This window comes from Sturnus vulgaris, chromosome 4 (assembly GCF_052056855.1).
Source record: "Sturnus vulgaris isolate bStuVul1 chromosome 4, bStuVul1.hap1, whole genome shotgun sequence".
Taxonomy (NCBI): domain Eukaryota; kingdom Metazoa; phylum Chordata; class Aves; order Passeriformes; family Sturnidae; genus Sturnus; species Sturnus vulgaris.
The window spans coordinates 840,230-859,462 of NC_142246.1; the positions used below are offsets into that span (position 1 = coordinate 840,230).

A 19,233-nucleotide genomic window follows, 5' to 3' on the forward strand; every position below is an offset into this window, starting at 1 on the left:
CCCATCTCCAAACCAACCAGGGAAAGGCAAAATCCTCCCCATCCATCTCCTGCTCTGCCTTTTCTTACCCGGAATTTCAATTCTGGAGTTTTTCTTCTGCCAGTTCCAAATCTTTTCCTGAACCTGCACAGCTGGAATGGCCTGGAAAAATAAGAATTAAATCGATTTTCTCCAGGTTTTAGCTCTGTCTTGGTGGTTTTTCCTGTTTTTTTGGGTCATTTCCATCTTTCCTCTCTGCTCATTCCCATTTTTTTTCCTCTTTAGCCATTCCCATTTTTTTTTTCTCTCTGCTCATTCCCATTTTTCCTGTCTGACCATTCTTATTTTTTCCCCTCTACTCATTCCTTTTTTTTTTTTTCTCTCTACTCATTCCCATTTTTCTCTCTCTGCTCATTCCCATTTTTCCCCTCTGGCCATTCCCATTTTTTTTTTCCCTCTTTGGCCATTCCCATTTTTTTTTTTTCCCTCTTTGGCCATTCCCATTTTTTTTTTTCCCTCTTTGGCCATTCCCATTTTTTTTTTCCCTCTTTGGCCATTCCCATTTTTTTTCCCTCTCTAGCCATTCCCATTTTTTTTTTCTCTCTGCTCATTCCCATTTTTACTCTCTGACCATTCTTATTTTTTCCTCTCTAGGCATTCCTTTTTTTTTTTTCTCTCATTCCCATTTTTCTCTCTCTGCTTGTTCCCATTTTTTCCTCTTTGGTCATTCCCAATTTTTTTTTTTCTCTCTGGCCATTCCTATTTTTTCCTCTCTGCTCATTCCCATTTTTTTTTTCTCTCTGCTCATTCCCATTTTTCCCCTCTGGCCATTCCCATTTTTCCCCCCCTCTCTGGCCATTCCCATTTTTTTTCACTCTGCTCATTCCCATTTTTGTTTTTCTCTGCTCATTCCCATTTTTTTTTCTCTGCTCATTCCCATTTTTTTTTCTCTGCTCATTCCCATTTTTTCTCCCAAAGGCTGCCTGGAATCTGTTCTATCCCCAACATCTGACACCAGCTCAGATCCAAAACCCTCCCTCCAAATTTAACTCCTGGATTGGGAGGGAATTCAGATTTAGGAGCCAAAATTTCCCAAAAGCAGGGCCAGGGGTGGGATTGCCACAATCCATTAAAAATATCTGTACTTAAAAAAAAAAAAAACAAAAAAACCCAGGAAAAACCCCTGGAATTCCCACATTTAAGGGACAGAAATTTGGTTTTTATCTCCATCCTTATATTTGGTTTTTATTTCCATCCTTATATTTGGTTTTAGGTTGAAGGGGGGCAGGCAGGGATGGGATTTTTTTTGGGAAGGAATTCCTGGCTGGGCTGGAATTCCCAGATTTGCTCCCTCTGGAACAGCAGGAGTGGAAATTTAAAATCCTTCCCATCCAAATTTCAATCCTGGAATTCCACTATTTAACATTTTAAGAGGTGTCCAATTAATTGGATTTTGATATTTGGGAACTCTTTTTATCAACAGGGGTTCAAAATTTGGGATGTGAAGGGAAGAGGATCCTGTTTTCCATTTTTTTTTTTTCCCCTTTTATTCCCAAAGAATCCCAGAGGATTCTCCAGGAAGGAGGAAAAAAAAAAAAGTTGGAATAGAAACATTTTGGGCTTGGTTTGTCTCTCAGGGAGCACCAAGGTGGTGGAAAAAGGAAAAAAAAAATGGAATAGAAACATTTCAGGTTCTTCTTGGCTTGTTCTGAATTTCCAGGGAATGTGAAATTGTTGGGAAAAATAAAAAAAAAATTGGAATAGAAACATTTCAGGTTCTTCTTGGCTTGTTCTGAATTTCCAGGGAATGTGAAATTGTTGGGAAAGGTAAAAAAAAAAATAATTTTGGAAAAGAAACATTTCAGGCCTGGTTTGGGCTGTTCTGGATTTTCAAGGAACATCAAAATGGGTGGAAAAAAGAAAAGAAGATTTGGGATAGAAACGTTTTTAAACCAAATTTGGTGCCTGGTTTAGGACCTGTCCCTTTGTCCCATAGGGAATTTTTGGGGTCAGATTTTGGATATTCCTGGTAAATCCTGGCAGGAAATCTGGGAATTCTGAACTGGTTTTTTTGGGGTCAGATTTGGGATATTCTTGGTGGATCCTGGAAGGGGGAACTGGAAATGCTGAGCTCTGTGTCCTGAGGAGTTTTAAAGTTCATATTTTGGATATTCCTGGTGGATCCTGGCAGGAAATCTGGGAATTCTGAGCTGGCATTTTTGGAGTCAGATTTTGGCTGTTCCTGGTAAATCCTGGTGGATCCTGGCAGGAGAGCTGGGAATTCTGAGCTGGTGTTTTTGGGGTGACATTTGGGATATTCCTGGCCAATCCCAGCAGGAAATCTGGGAATTCTGAGCTGGATTTTTCAGGATCACATTTGAGATATTCCTGGTAAATCCTGGCAGGAATTGTGGGAATTCTGAGCTGTTTATTTTTTCGGGGTGACATTTGGGATCTCCCTGAGGAGTTTTTGGGGTGACATTTGGGATATTCCTGGCAAATCCCAGCAGGAATTGTGGGAATTCTGAGCTGGCATTTTGGGATCACATTTGGGATATCCCTGGTAGATCCCGGCAGGGAATCTGGGATTTCTGAGCTGGATTTTTCAGGATCACATTTGAGATATTCCTGGTAAATCCTGGCAGGAAATCTGGGATTTCTGAGTTGCTGTTTTTGGGATCATATTTGGGATATTCCTGGTAAATCCCAGCAGGAATTGTGGGAATGCTGAGCTGGCATTTTCAGGCTCACATTTGAGATATCCCTGAGGAGTTTTTGGGGTCACATTTGGGATATTCCTGGTAAATCCTGGCAGGAAATGTGGGAATGCTGAGCTGGCATTTTTGGGGTCTCATTTGGGATATTCCTGGTAAATCCTGGCAGGAAATCTGGGAATTCTGAGCCGTGGTTTTTTTCGGGATCACATTTGAGATGTTCTTGGTAGATCCCAGCAGGAAATCTGGGAATGCTGAGCTGGCGTTTTCAGGCTCACATTTGGGGTATCCCTGGTCAATCCCAACAGGAATTATGGGATTTCTGAGCTGGCATTTTGGGGTCACATGTGGGATATCCCTGGTAAATCCTGGCAGGAAATCTGGGATTTCTGAGTTGGTGTTTTTGGGATCACATTTGAGATATTCCTGGTAAATCCTGACAGGAAATCTGGGAATTCTGAGCTGGCATTTTGGGGTCACATTTGGGATATCCCTGGTAGATCCTGGCAGGAAATCTGGGATTTCTGAGTTGCTGTTTTTGGGATCATATTTGGGATATCCCTGGTAAATCCCAGCAGGAATTGTGGGAATTCTGAGCTGTTGTTTTTGGGCTCATATTTGGGATATCCCTGCGAAGGTTTTGGGGTGACATTTGGGATATCCCTGAGGAGTTTTTGGGGTGACATTTGGGATATTCCTGGCAAATCCCGGCAGGAATTGTGGGAATGCTGAGCTGGCATTTTTGGGGTCTCATTTAGGATATTCCTGGTAAATCCTGGCAGGAAATGTGGGAATTCTGAGCCGTGGTTTTTTTCGGGATCACATTTGAGATGTTCTTGGTAGATCCCAGCAGGAAATCTGGGAATTCTGAGCTGTTGTTTTCGGGGTGACATTTGGGATATCCCTGAGGAGTTTTCGGGGTGACATTTGGGGTATTCCCTGGCCAATCCCGGCAGGAATTTCGGGATCTGTGACCCCCCGTGTGTGTCCCCGCAGCTCGGTGTACGACGGGGAGGAGCACGGGCGCTTCATGGAGAAATTGGAGGCGCGGATCCGCAACCACGACCGCGAAATCGAGAAATTGTGCAACTTCCACTACCAGGGCTTCGTGGACTCCATCACCGAGCTGCTCAAGGTCAGGGCCGAGGCCCAGAAGCTCAAGGTGAGCCCAAATTGTGCCCTCAGAACCTCGGTTTATTGATTTTTAAGTTTTTTTTTTTTTTTTTTTGTTGTTGTTGTTGTTTTTTTTTTGTTTGTTGTTTTTTTTTTTTTTTTTAAGGGTGGTTTCAGCTCGGGGATTTTTTTTTTTTTTTTTTTTTTGGTATTTCTGTTGAAATTTGAATTTGGATTTTTAGTTAGGTTCTGTTTCTGTTTTTGTAATTTCTTTTTTCTATTTTTTCTATTTTTGTTCCTACTTTTTCTATTTTTCTGTTTTTTTCACAATGTTTTTCTATTTTTTTCACAATTTTTTTCTGTTTTTTCCACTGTTTTTTCTATTTATCTTAATTTTTTCCTATTGTTTTCTATTTTTCTGATTTTTTTCTGTTTTCCTGATTTTTTTCTGTTTTTCTCTTTTTTCTATTTTTCATTTTTTCCTATTTTTCTATTTTTTCCTATTTTTCTGATTTTTTTTCTGTTTTTCTGTTTTTTTCTATTTTTCTAATTTATTTCTATTTTTTCTATTTTTCTAATTTATTTCTATTTTTTCTATTTTTCTAATTTATTTCTATTTTTTCTATTTTTCTAATTTATTTCTATTTTTTCTATTTTTCTAATTTATTTCTATTTTTTCCTATTTTTCTCATTTTTTCCATTTTTTCCTATTTTTCTCATTTTTTCTATTTTTCGTTTTTTTTCTATTTTTCTATTTTTTCTATTTTTCTATTTTTTCTATTTTTTTCTATTTTTCTATTTTTTTCCTTTTTTTCCAATTTTTTCTATTTTTCATTTCCCTTTCCCTTTCCCTTTCCCAACCTTTTGCTGTTCTGAAGCGATGCCAAATTCACAAGATTTTTTTATTTTTATTGTGGGTTTCAGCCTGGTTTATTTAATTTGTTTGTTCCCTCCCCTGCTCCCTCTTCTCCTCTCTCCCAACATTTTTTTTTTTTTTTTTTCCCCCTCTGGGATGATCCCAAGGATTCTCTGAGCCCCCCTGCTCTGGGGGGGTGTGGATTTAGGAACAGCTCAACCATCCCACAAATCCCTGCAGTTCTCCCTCCCCTGTCACCTGTGTGCCCCTCTGGAATTCTGGCCTGGCTTAGCAAAGCCCAGCTTAAACTACCCAAGGTCTGTGTAAATAATCCTCCAGACTGCAGGGACAATCCCAAACACGACCCCAACTGCCCCCCAAAATCCCAGAGCCTGCAGGGATCCTCACTTTTCCCTGGAGCTGGGATTAATGTGGAATTTTAGCACCAGAACCCCTCCAGCCCCAGCTTTGTTTTAGGAGCGGTTTTAAATTCCCCGACGCGGATTTCCCTTTTTTTTTTTTTTTTTTTTTTTTTTTTCCTGGTGGGATTTTTTGGGGATCTGAACAAAAATGAAATAATCTTTGGAAGAGCTGCTGGGCTGGTTCAAGGCTGCACAGATCCTAAAGGAAAGGAGCAGGTTCTGGGGAGGGCAGGGAGCCAGGAGAGCTGCAGGCACGGGGAGGGAGGAAATGAAGATGCTGCAGGGGAAATCTGGGAGAAATCGTGGGGAAATCTGGGAGAAATTGTGGGGAAATCTGGGAGAAATCGTGGGGGAATCTTGGAGAAATCGTGGGGGAATCTTGGAGAAATCGTGGGGGAATCTTGGAGAAATCGTGGGGGAATCTTGGAGAAATCGTGGAGAAATTTTGGAGGAATCATGGAGAAATCTTGGGGGTATTTTGGAGAAGTCATGGAGAAATCTTGGAGAATTCTTGGGAGAAATTTCTTGGTGAAATCTTGGAGAAATCTTTTGGGGAAATCTTGGAGAAATCTTGGAGAAATTGTGGAGAAATCTTGGGAGAAATCTCTTGGGGAAATCTTGGAAGAAATCTTGGAAGAAATCTCTTGGAGAAATCTTGGAAGAAATCTTGGAAGAAATCTCTGGGAGAAATCTCTGGGAGAAATCTCTGGGAGAAATCTTGGAAGAAATCTCTGGGAGAAATCTTGGAACAAATCTTTTGGAGAAATCTTGGGAGAAATCTTGGAAGAAATCTCTTGGAGAAATCTTGGAAGAAATCTCTTGGAGAAATCTTGGAAGAAATCTCTTGGAGAAATCTTGGAAGAAATCTCTTGGAGAAATCTTGGAAGAAATCTCTTGGAGAAATCTTGGAAGAAATCTCTTGGAGAAATCTTGGAAGAAATCTCTTGGAGAAATCTTGGAAGAAATCTCTTGGAGAAATCTTGGAAGAAATCTCTTGGAAGAAATCTTGGAAGAAATCTCTTGGAAGAAATCTTGGAAGAAATCTCTTGGAAGAAATCTTGGAACAAATCTTTTGGAGAAATCTTGGAAGAAATCTTGGAGAAATCTCTTGGAGAAATCTTGGGAGAAATCTCTTGGAGAAATCTTGGGAGAAATCTCTTGGAGAAATCTTGGGAGAAATCTTGGAAGAAATCTTGGAAGAAATCTCTTGGAGAAATCTTGGGAGAAATCTCTTGGAGAAATCTCTTGGAGAAATCTTGGAAGAAATCTCTTGGAGAAATCTTGGGAGAAATCTTGGAACAAATCTTGGAACAAATCTTTTGGAGAAATCTTGGAAGAAATCTTGGAGAAATCTCTTGGAGAAATCTTGGGAGAGAAATCTTGGGAGAAATCTCTTGGAGAAATCTTGGGAGAAATCTCTTGGAGAAATCTTGGGAGAAATCTCTTGGAGAAATCTTGGGAGAAATCTCTTGGAGAAATCTTGGGAGAAATCTTGGAAGAAATCTTGGAAGAAATCTTGGAAGAAATCTTGGAACGAATCTTGGAACAAATCTCTTGGAGAAATCTTGGAAGAAATCTCTGGGAGAAATCTTGGGAGAAATCTCTTGGAGAAATCTTGGAAGAAATCTCTGGGAGAAATCTTGGAAGAAATCTCTTGGAGAAATCTTTTGGAGAAATCTTGGGAGAAATCTCTTGGAGAAATCTCTTGGAGAAATCTTGGAAGAAATCTCTTGGAGAAATCTTGGGAGAAATCTTGGAACAAATCTTGGAACAAATCTTTTGGAGAAATCTTGGAAGAAATCTTGGAGAAATCTCTTGGAGAAATCTTGGGAGAAATCTCTTGGAGAAATCTTGGGAGAAATCTTGGAAGAAATCTCTGGGAGAAATCTTGGAAGAAATCTTGGAAGAAATCTTGGAACGAATCTTGGAACAAATCTCTTGGAGAAATCTTGGAAGAAATCTCTGGGAGAAATCTTGGAACAAATCTCTTGGAGAAATCTTGGAAGAAATCTCTGGGAGAAATCTTGGGAGAAATCTCTTGGAGAAATCTTGGAAGAAATCTCTGGGAGAAATCTTGGAAGAAATCTCTTGGAGAAATCTTTTGGAGAAATCTTGGGAGAAATCTCTTGGAGAAATCTCTTGGAGAAATCTTGGAAGAAATCTCTTGGAGAAATCTTGGGAGAAATCTTGGAACAAATCTTGGAACAAATCTTTTGGAGAAATCTTGGAAGAAATCTTGGAGAAATCTCTTGGAGAAATCTTGGGAGAAATCTCTTGGAGAAATCTTGGGAGAAATCTTGGAAGAAATCTTTTGGAGAAATCTTGGAAGAAATCTTGGAAGAAATCTTGGAAGAAATCTTGGAAGAAATCTTGGAAGAAATCTTGGAACGAATCTTGGAACAAATCTCTTGGAGAAATCTTGGGAGAAATCTCTTGGAGAAATCTTTTGGAGAAATCTTGGAAGAAATCTCTGGGAGAAATCTTGGAAGAAATCTTTTGGAGAAATCTTGGAAGAAATCTTGGAAGAAATCTTGGAAGAAATCTTGGAAGAAATCTTGGAAGAAATCTTGGAAGAAATCTTGGAAGAAATCTTGGAAGAAATCTTGGAAGAAATCTTGGAAGAAATCTTGGAAGAAATCTTGGAAGAAATCTTGGAAGAAATCTTGGAAGAAATCTTGGAAGAAATCTTGGAAGAAATCTTGGAAGAAATCTTGGAAGAAATCTTGGAAGAAATCTTGGAAGAAATCTTGGAAGAAATCTTGGAAGAAATCTTGGAAGAAATCTTGGAAGAAATCTTGGAAGAAATCTTGGAAGAAATCTTGGAAGAAATCTTGGAAGAAATCTTGGAAGAAATCTTTTGGAGAAATCTTGGGGAAGTGTTGGAGGAATCTTTCTTGGAGGAATCTTGGAGATTCCATCCTTTTTTCCATGCTGAATTTTCCAGAGCACCATGGCTGGGTGTGGGAATTGCAGGGAATGCTGAGGTTGGATGGTTCTGCTGCTGGGGGCACCACAAACCTTCCTGGTGGGATCTGGATCCGAGGGGAAATGATGCCTGCCCAGGATCTTTTCCAATAGTGGGAGGAAAAAAAAAAAAGGATTTTTGGATCCATTTAATGTGGGTGAATCCCAAATTCCCCTTCAGTCTGACCTGCTGAGCTCAGAAGGGATCTGGGGATTGTGGGATTGTGGATTTGGGAAGGTTGGAAAAGTCGTTCAGGATCTTGAAGTCCAACCATCACCATTTCCCACTGAACCACATTCCCAAGTTTTTTTGGGAACCACATCCACAGGGTTTGAACCCTCCCAGGGATGGAGGCTCCACTGCCCCTTCCAATTCTGGACAGCTCTGCCATGAGGAATTTCCCAAATTCCCACCCTGAGCCTCCCCTGAGGCCGTTCCCTCTTTTCCTGTTATTCCCTGGGATCAGATCCCAAATCCCACCCGGCTCCAAATTTTCAGGGAGAGCCACAAGGTCCCCCCTGAGCCTCCTTTTCTCCAGGCTGAGCCCCTTCCCAGCTCCCTCAGGAATTCTCCAGCCCCTTCCCAGCTCCCTCAGGAATTCTCCTTCTCCTTTCCCATTTCCCCCAGGAATTCTCCATCTCCTTTTTCATTTCCCTCAGGAATTCTCAATTTCCTTTTCCATTTCCCTCAGGAATTCTCAATTTCCTTTCCCATTTCCCCCAGGAATTCTCAATTTCCTTTCCCATTTCCCTCAGGAATTCTCAATTTCCTTTCCCATCTCCCCCAGGAATTCTCAATTTCCTTTCCCATTTCCCCCAGGAATTCTCCATCTCCTTTCCCATCTCTCTCAGCTGCTCCCCACTGGATTTCTTTTCCAGGATGGATTTTACTTTCCCAATTCCCCCTTGGAGCTCCTCCATCCCCATCCTGCTGGAGAATGGGAGAGCTCCACGTGCTGTTCCTTCCTTGTGGTGAAAATTCATTACAAATTCCTCGTTTCCATAATTATTCCAAAGGAAGCAAAGCTCCTGGGTGGTTTTGTGAGATCTCCCAATCCTGGAAATCCTCTGAGGGTTCTGTCTCTCAATTCCTGGAAAGGTTTTGCTCCCAGAAGGAGCAGAACTCTGGAAAACAGGGAACACATTTTTGTTCCTAAAATGGGGCAGGAATGGAGCAGCAGCTCCCAGTGTGGGGATCAGACCAGAAACCTTTCACAGGGATTTTGTAGAAAATGAACATTTCCAGCTTTGGGAGCTGCAGGAGGAGATTTTGGGGAAAAAAAAAAAAAAAAAAAAAAAAAAAAAGGGATTTTATGGCCTGGAAATCTCAGAACCCTGAGCAGTGCTGCTGGAATTCTCATTGCTGGGAATGTTGCTTTGGAAGTTTTTTGTTGGTTTTTCCAGCTCTCCCAGGGTTTCCAACCCCTCCCTGCCTGAACTCAGGAGAATTCCCAGAGTTCTTGACTGAATAATGGGAGAACTCCTGATTTTTCCATCCTGATGAGCTCCCAAAATCCTCTTTGTTCTCCTGTGGGTCCCACTGGGCTCTTCCCACTCCAGGGAATCCTCAGCTTTGTCAAGTGGGAAATTTTCCAGCTCTGAGCCTCAGCTTGGTGGAATAATCCAGAACAAAAAAAAAAAGGTGATTTTTTTTTTTTTTAATCCCAGGTTTATAAAAATAATCTTACACCAGCTGGGATCCATCCAGAGGGAGATGAAGATCCCAAAGGAAGTTTTATAAGGACTTGTATAAATATAAATAATTATTTCTAGGGAAAGCTCCTGGTAAAGAATCTTTTCCTGCTGGGATATGAAGGAGTTAAAACCTAAATGGGATTTATTTGGTGATGGGGGAGAGAACCAATTCCTCCCTCACTCAGGTCAAAACTGGATTTTTTCCAAAGTGGATCCATGAAAACTCCAGCATTTTGAGGCTTCCCCATCTCTGAATTCATTCCTGTGAATTCCTTCCCCTTTTCTCCAGTGGCAAAAGAGGAAAATCCCTGGATTTGTGCCCCAGCCATAAACAGCTTTTCCATGGGGTGGTGTTTATGGCCAGTTGGTTTGGGTGGGAGGAACATTGTCCTGATTTCTGGGATGTGCTTTTCCAATATTCCCACAGAACCAAGTGACCGACACCAACCGGAAGCTGCAGAACGAAGGGAAGGAGGTGAGTGCTGGAATCCCAGCCTGGCAGGGAGGGAGGGAGGGAGAATTCCCTCTCCAGACTGGCCTTGGATCCCTTTTTTCCCCCTTTTTTTTTTCCACATCCCCAGGATTTTCCCTTGGAATCTGAGCCCTAAGAAATCCCTGTTAACTTGGGGATGTGAAAATTCCATCCTTGTATCCTTGTTTTTTCCTTTTTTCACATCCCCGGGATTTTCTCTTGGACTCTGAGCACTGAGAAATCCATTTTAGCTTGGAATGAGGAAAATTCCCTGTCCAGCCTGGCCTTGGGTCCCTGATTTCCCCTTTTTTTCACATCCCCAGGATTTTCTCCATGAGCCTCAGCCCTGACAAATCCCTGTTAGCTTTGGGATGTGAGAATTCCCTGTCCCACCTTTCCTTGTATCCCTGTTTTCCCCTTTTCCACATCCCAGGATTTTCCCTTGGAATCTGAGCACTGAGAAATCCATTTTAGCTTTGGAATGTGAGAATTCCATCCTTGTATCCTTGTTTTTTCCTTTTTTCACATCCCCAGGATTTTCTCTTGGACCCTGAGCACTGAAAAATCCCTGTCAACTTGGGGATGTGAAAATTCCATCCTTGTATCCTTGTTTTTCCCCTTTTTTTCCACATCCCCAGGATTTTCCATTAGAATCTGAGCACTGAGAAATCCCTGTTAGCTTTGGGATGAGGAAAATTCCCTGTCCAGCCTGGCCTTGGCTCCCTGATTTCCCCTTTTTTCCTGCATCCCCAGGATTTCTTCTGGGCTCTGAGCACTGAAAAATCCATTTTAGCTTGGAATGAGGAAAATTTCCTGTCCGACCTGACCTTGTATCCTTTTTTTTCCCCTTTTTTCCACATCCCAGTATTTTTTTCTGGAGCCTTAGCCCTGAAAAATCCCTGTTAGCTTTGGGATGTAAGAATTCCCTGTCCCACCTTTCCTTGTATCCCTGTTTTCCCCTTTTCCACATCCCAGCATTTTCCCTTGGAATCTGAGCCCTGAGAAATCCATTTTACCTTGGGATGTGAAAATTCCCTACTTGTATCTTTGTTTTTCCCCTTTTCCACATCCTCAGGATTTCTTCTGGACTCTGAGCACTGAGAAATCCATTTTAGCTTAGGATATGAAAATTCCCTGCTTGTATCCTTGTTTTTTCCCTTGTTCCCATCCTCAGGATTTCTCCTGGAATTTCATCACTGAGAAATTCATTTTAGCTTGGGATGAGGAAAGTTCCCTGTCCAACCTGGCCTTGTATCCCTTTTTTTTCCCCTTTTCCACATCCCAGGATTTTCTCCTGGAGTCTGAACATTGAAAAATCCCTGTTAGCTTTGGGATGTGAGAATTCCCTCTCCAGCCTATCCCTGTATCCCTGTTTTCCCCTTTTCCCCATCCCAGGATTTCTCCTGGAGCCTCAGCCCTGTTGGCTTTGGGATGAGGAGAATCCCCCAGGAGCGAGCAGCCACATCCTGCCTTTGAGCAGCAAAAAACTTGGAAGAGTTGCCTGAAATAATGGGAAAAGGGAATAAATAACATTTAGGAATCCACAGGATGAGCTCCAAGGCCACTTCCATGCCTTTTGGTTTCTCTGCTCCCTCCAAAATCCAGGGAATTCGGGGAGGTTCCACTCGTTGGGATTTGCTGTTTTATCAGAGCAGGCTTTGGGCTCATCCTTCACCAGGGGTGGACACCAGGGATGTGTTTGCTGATCCTAAAGGAGCTTTTCCCATTTTTTTTTTTTTTTTTTCCAGCTGCTCCTGGCCATGGAGGAGCTGAGGCAGTGCAGGCTGCAGCAGAGGAACATCTCAGCCACGGTGGATAAACTCACCCTGTGCCTCCCTGGTGAGCAATTCCAATTTTTTGGAGCTCTTGGGTGGAATTCCCAAGTTTTTTTTTTTTTTTTTTTTTTTTTTTTTTGGATTGCCAGCTGTGTGCTGCTGTCTCAGAGCTGTGTTTTCCTTCTTTCCCCAGTGCTGGAGATGTACAGCAAGCTACGGGAGCAGATGAAATCCAAGAGGTAAATAAAGAAATTTGGGATGAGCTGGGCTTTGATGGGAAGATTCCCAAGGAATTTGTTTAGTTCTGGATAATTTCAGGAGAATCTCAGCAGTTCAAAACCAGCCTTTCCAGGTTAAATTTCCTGGATTTTTGGCTGTTTTTCCTCACTCAGCCTCCTGAGGTGCAGCTGAGAATTGGGATGGCAGCAGGTTTGGATTTTGGGGGATTTGGGGGATGTTCCTTGGTGGTTTTTTATGGAAGCTCAATATTGTGCATGCAATGTCACCAACTAAATCTCATTCCATGAATTCCACACTACAAATCTTAACACAATCTGAGAGATTCCAGGGAATGTGGGGGGAATCCAAAGAGCTGGAAACATCGGGGTGCTGAAAATTGGGGAGAAAATTTCCTGTGCTGGAGAAATTAATTCCTCCACATTTGGTACCTCGGGAATGCTGGGCTGCAAATCCAGGAGTTTCCCCACCCTGCATCTGCTGAGGGCTGAAAATCTGGGATCTTGGTGGGAATCCTGCTTTGTTTGGAGCAATTTTGGAGCCCTGTGGGGGTGACAAACTGGGCTGGGAAGGGAGAAAAGGTGGCTGCAGTTGGATGCCAGGCTGGAAAAGCAATCCCATCCCTGCTCTGGCATTCCCAGGAACTCCTGGCTCTTCCCAGAGCACTCCAGGGTGGGGGAATTGGGTTCCCCAAATATCCCAGGGCTGGTTTTTGGAGCTGGCAGATGTGGGGTGAGAGCTGGAGTGGATCCCTGGGAATTCCTGCAGGGAATGCACAAACTGCCCTCCCTCTGGACAGTATTTCCAGGGGCTGCAGCTGAGAATTGCATCCCTTTCTTCCCCTCTTTTATTTGGATTGGTTCCTTTAGAAACAAATCCACGCTGAAAGCCACATTTAAGGAATATTGGGGAGCCTTGGCTGGTTTTTTCCTGTTTTTTAAATTTGTTTTTGTGGTTTGTTTTGTTTTTGGTTTTTGTTTTTGTTTTTGTTTTTGTTTTTTTTTGTCTGGATTTGATGGCTCCATTCAGCAGGCACAGCACAGGATATTCCATGGTTTTTATCTGCTCCAGGTCTCACCTGGATCATTTCAGGATGGGCAGCCATGGGCTGGTTCCTGACATCAGGGTTGGCTTTGGGATTGGTTTTGGTTTGTGTTTGGGGGGGGAATCAACTCCACAAATTGATTGTGCAGGAATTTGGGGATGTTTCTAAACCAGCTCAGGCATTTTCCAAATGGAGAATCCATGGCCAGGAGCTGGAGCTGATCCCAGAGGAATGATCAGGGTGGACACACAGGATTTCTCTGCCCTTGGCAAAGATTTAAGGAAGGGACAGAAAAACTTTTCTGCCATGGCTGAGATGTGTGGAAAATGGTGGAAAACTCCAAAATAATACAATGTTTATATGAGATAATAATAATTCTATACATATATATACACACACACACACATATATAAAAAATATTATTTTATTAAATCCTCTCTGCTTCCTGGCTGCTTCCTTTGAAATGATTTTTTCCAAGTTCAGATGAGCTGTGCTCAGGCTCCATGACCTTGGCAATCTCTTCCTGTTGAAACACAAAATCCCAGAATGAATAAATGAACAAAATCAGGAGCTTTTATTGAAGAGCTCTGGGAATCAGGGGCTGCACACCCAAATCTCACTCCCACGTGGCTGTGTTTTTATACCCATTTCGTTATATAACCATATATTAATTATTACATTTAATTATTAAATATTGTTCTGTTGCATACATTGATCTTATCCAAGCATGAATTCTTGTCATTTTCATTAAACCCCTCCAAATATTCTTTCTTATGATTCTTGATATGATTCCATCTTTCCCATGATTCTTGATGGGATTCCATCTTTCCAAGGATTCTTGATAGGATTCCCTTGTTTCCCATGATTCTTGATGTGATTCCATTGCTTCCCATGAATCTTGATGTGATTCCATTGTTTCCCAGGATTCTTGATGTGATTCCATCTTTCCCATGATTCTTGATGTGATTCCATCTTTCCCATGATTCTTGATGTGATTCCATCTTTCCCAGGATTCTTGATGTGATTCCATCTTTCCCAGGATTCTTGATATGATTCCATGTTTCCCAGGATTCTTGATGTGATTCCATCTTTCCCATGATTCTTGATGTGATTCCATCTTTCCCATGATTCTTGATGTGATTCCATCTTTCCCAGGATTCTTGATGTGATTCCATCTTTCCCAGGATTCTTGATATGATTCCATGTTTCCCATGATTCTTGATATGATTCCATCTTTCCCAGGATTCTTGATGTGATTCCATTGTTTCCCAGGATTCTTGATGTGATTCCATTGTTTCCCAGGATTCTTATTACAATTAAACAATAATGATATTTAATTACCAATGGTTACATTTAACAATCTCATCACTTACCACGTGATGGTTACACAGGTGCAGCTTCACACGATCTAGAAATAAAAAAAAACCCACCCCAATATTCATTCCCAGGCCACACCCAACCTTCCTTCCCACCCCCTCCATCCCACACAATTTTTAGGATCGCTCTAACCCCGGGTTCTAACCCTCCCACCCCAAATCCCATATCTATCCCTCTTCCCCCTGCAGGCACTACCCTGCCCTGAAGACCCTGGAGCACCTGGAGCACACCTTCCTGCCCCAGGTGAGCCACTACCGCTTCTGCCAGGTGATGCTGGCCACCATCCCCCGGCTGCGCCACGACATCCAGGAGCTCTCCATGGGCGACCTCAAGGATTTCCTGGAGAGCATCCGCAAGCACTCGGACAGGATCGGCGAGAGCGCCATCAAACAGGTGTGGGATTGGGATTTTGGGGGATTTTGGGGGGGGATTTTGGGGGGGGATTTTGGGGATGTCACAATGCTGGGAGGGATTGGAGGCTCGTGGATTGTGTGGAATTCTGGTTTTCTGAGCCGAAACGGCGACCGAGTTTGGGGTTTTTGTTATTGGGTGTGGAATGGTCGTTCCTGGGAGTTTTGGGAGGGGTTTAGAGGTTCTTTTTTTCTGTGGAATTCTGGTTTTCCAAGCCAAAACAGTGATTGAGTTTGGAGTTCTGTTACTGGGTGAGGAATGATTGTTCCTGGAATGTTGGGAGGAGTTGGAGGCTCCTTCATTCCATGGAATTCTGCTTTTCTGGGCCAAAACATTGACTGGGTTTGGGATTCTGTTCTGTTGATGTTCCTCAATGGTTTTTCCTTCCCTGGTTGTTCCTGGGAGTTTTGGAAGGGTTTGGAGGTTCCTTTGTTCTGTGGAATTCTGCTTTTCCAACCCAAAACATTGACTGAGTTTGGAATTCTGTTATTGGGTGATAAATGGTGATTGAGTTTGGAATTCTGTTCTGTTGATGTTAAACCCATTCCTCAATGGTTCTTCCTTCCCTGGTTGTTCCTGGGAATCTTGGGAGGGGTTGGAGGTTCATTCTTTCTGTGGAATTCTGCTTTTCCTATCCAAGGCAGTGATTTGAGTTTGGGATTCTGTTATTGGGTGTGGAATGGTTGTTCCTTTCCTGGTTTTTCCTGGGAGTTTTGGGAAGAGTTGGAGGCTCCTTCATTCCATGGAATTCTGCTTTTCCAACCCAAAACAGTGATTGAGTTTGGGATTCTATTCTGTTGATGTTACACCCATTCCTCAATGGTTGTTCCTTCCTTGATTGTTCTGGGAGTTTTGGGAGGGTTTGGAGGTTCCTTTGTTCTGTGGAATTCTGGTTTTCCAACCCAAAACATTGACTGAGTTTGGGATTCTGTTATTGGGTGATAAATGGTGATTGAATTTGGAATTCTGTTCTGTTGTGTTGATGTTAGAATCATTCCTCAATGGTTGTTCCTGGGAGTTTTGGGAGGGATTAGAGGTTCCTTCATTCCATTGAATTCTGCTTTTCCAAGCTAAAACAGTGATGGAGTTTGGGATTCTGTTGTGTTCTGTTAATGTTACAAGCATTCATTCCTCAATGGTTGTTCCTGGGAGTTTTGGGAGGGGTTGGAGGTTCCTTCATTTCATGGAATTTTGCTTTTCCAGCCCAAGGCAGTGATTTGAGTTTGGGATTTTGATACTGGGTGAAGAATGGTTCTTCCTTCCCTGGTTGTTCCTGGGAATCTTGGGAGGGGTTGGAGGTTCATTCTTTCTGTGGAATTCTGCTTTTCCTATCCAAGGCAGTGATTTGAGTTTGGGATTCTGTTATTGGGTGAGGAATGGTGATTGAGTTTGGAATTCTGTTCTGTTGTGTTGATGTTAGAACCATTCCTCAGTGGTTGTTCCTGGGAGTTTTGGGAGGATTTGGAGGTTCCTTTGTTCCATGGAATTCTGCTTTTCCAACCCAAAAGAGTGACTGAGTTTGGGATTCTGTTATTGGGTGAGGAATGGTTGTTCCTTTCCTGGTTTTTCCTGGGAGTTTTGGGAGGGGTTGGAGGCTCCTTCATTCCATGAAATTCTGTTTTTCCAAGCTAAAACATTGACTGAGTTTGGGATTCTGTTATTGGGTGATAAATGGTGATTGAGTTTGGAATTCTGTTCTGTTGTGTTGATGTTAGAACCATTCCTCAATGGTTGTTCCTGTGAGTTTTGGGAGGGATTAGAGGTTCCTTCATTCCATTGAATTCTGCTTTTCCAAGCTAAAACAGTGATGGAGTTTGGGATTCTGTTGTGTTCTGTTAATGTTACAAGCATTCATTCCTCAATGGTTTTTCCTGGGAGTTTTGGGAGGGGTTGGAGGTTCCTTCATTTCATGGAATTTTGCTTTTCCAGCCCAAGGCAGTGATTTGAGTTTGGGATTTTGATACTGGGTGAAGAATGGTTGTTCCTTCCCTGGTTGCTCCCAGAGTTTTATCCTGAATTTTAGGCCGTTGAGAAGTGAGGATCTGTTGTGGGATTGGCTTCTCCCAGCTGCAGTTTTCCTTGATTTTTGGGCATTCTGGGAGGTGCAGCTGGGGTGTAGTTCTCCATAATTCCATTTTCCACTCGTATTTTCCACAACTCCATTTTCCACAACTCCATTTTCCACTTCCCTGCACAGGGAATTGGTGCTGCTGGGAGACCTTGGAGACATTGGGTTGATTTCCCAGTTTTGGGATAAAAAAACCAAGACTTTGTGCTCTGCAATTCCATTAATTCTGCGTCCTAAAACTGGTTTTAAATCCTGTCCAAACCTGGCCTGTGCCTGATTTGCCTTTTCTGGTGTTTGTGTCTGTGAAGGATGAGCTGATGAACTGAAAATTCCTTAAATCAGGAATTGCCTTTCCCACCGTTTCCCATGGAATATTTGGATTTGATCTCATCCCAGCAAATTCAGAATTTGCAGGAATTCTGTGAGATCCTCCCTGGATGCCTGGGAATGCTGAGTGATGGGAAGGACTTGGCTGGAATTCTCCAGCAAACTCAGCTTTCCCCCATGGAATGGAGCTGTGGGGAGGGCACCTGAGTGTTCAGCAAACTTTTTATTCAGATTAAACTTCCTCCCCAATCCAGATGTGCATCCAGATGTGCACGGGGGTGATGTCTGGTGCTGGGTTCACCTGAGGCAGCAATTCCTAGAGCAGAATTCCCTATAAAAATTCTCCTTTAGTTCCTTGTGGGAGAAGATCCTTCCTTGGTCCCTGTGGCTGGGAAGGAACAGGAATTGAATTTTTTTTTTTTGTGTCCATTGAATGCAGGGAACACTTGATGTAATTATTTAATATTTTTTTTATCCCCTGAAGGATATTTCTCAGTTTTAGGGACATCACAGGGTGGAGGTGTTGTTCAGGATTTTGGGAGATGATTCCAATCTCTGTGCTGATGGATGGGGAGGGCTGTGGACATCCAGCCACGTTTGTGGATTTTAGGTGAAAAATCAGCAGAAATTTCCATCATTTCAGCCCCTGTTTTTGCTCTTCTGGTTGGAGAAACTTCTGTACCTTTGTTTCCATCCCTTCCCAATCCACAGGGATGCTCTTCCCGTTCTTCCTGTCACTCCAACTCTGTTCCTTCTCCATCTCCCACTCTGAGGGAATCCTGTGGCTTCTCCTGGTGTTTTCCTCACCAATTCCAGCCCTTCCTCCTCCTCCTCCTCCTCCTCCCAGTATTCCCATCTGGAGGACCCAGACAGGCTCTGGGGGTGCTGGGGATTGGCTGCTCCTGCCCTGCCCTGCCCAAATTCAGGGATGGGAGCAGCCAGGAATGAGGGATCACTCAAATTCCCTGGAAATAACGAGGAGGAAATTGGTTCTTCATCCTGTGGGAGCCAGAGCTGGGAGCAGCTTGTGCATGGTTTTCATGGAATCATGGAATGATTTGGGATGGAAGGGACCTTAAAGTTCATCCCATCCCATTCCATCCATGTTCAGGGACAATTCCCACTGTCCCAGGTGGATCCAACCTGGCCTTGGGCACTGCCAGGGATCCAGGGGCAGCCCCAGCAAATCTGGGAATTGCAGCCCAGGCAGGAATTCCTTCCCAAGATCCCAGCCCAATCTCCCCTTTCCCAGTGGGAGCCATTCCCTGGGTCCTGTCCCTCCAGGCCTTGTCCCCAATTCCAGCTCTCCTGGATCTCCTTGTCTTTAATTTTCCTCTGGACAATCCAGGGAATCCTGCATCTTCCAGCTTCTCCAAATCCCAATTTCCTGCTGTTTTCTGGGGTTGCTGTGCAGACTGCAGGAGGTTTTTTTGGGAGCAGAGTTCTCTCTGGTTTGGGATCTGTGCATTGGGGAGGGGAGCTCCGTGTGCCGCTTGCCCTGGAAAAGCCGATTTGGGGCCACCCTGGGATTGGGGCAGGAGGAGCTGTGGGGGTCACTGAGGGCGGGGTGTCCCTCCCAGTATGACCAGTAGGGTGTCCGGGATGGGGCTGGGCGCTTTCCCTGGGTGTGCTGGCCGGGATGTGGAGCAGAGCTGGCAGGAATCCCGGCGAGTCGGGGATTGGCAGCTCCCCGCATTCGGTTTAAATTAGGATCATATAAATTCCTTGAAAATTGTTTGATTTCAGCAGCGGGAACGGAGGAGGCCTGGCTACAAGGG

The 19,233-nt window shown here is 43.2% G+C and overlaps 1 protein-coding gene across 1 annotated transcript in view; it reads left to right on the forward strand.

Annotated features, from left to right (window-relative positions):
* EXOC6B (exocyst complex component 6B) overlaps window positions 1-19,233 on the forward strand; it is a 264,366-nt gene that overhangs the window by 28,574 nt on the left and 216,559 nt on the right. The window contains exons 2-6 of the mRNA XM_088162886.1: window positions 3,690-3,855; window positions 10,171-10,218; window positions 11,964-12,054; window positions 12,184-12,229; window positions 14,838-15,042. Coding sequence (XP_088019012.1) covers window positions 3,690-3,855; window positions 10,171-10,218; window positions 11,964-12,054; window positions 12,184-12,229; window positions 14,838-15,042 — 556 coding nt within the window. The remainder of the gene's footprint in view (window positions 1-3,689; window positions 3,856-10,170; window positions 10,219-11,963; window positions 12,055-12,183; window positions 12,230-14,837; window positions 15,043-19,233) is intronic.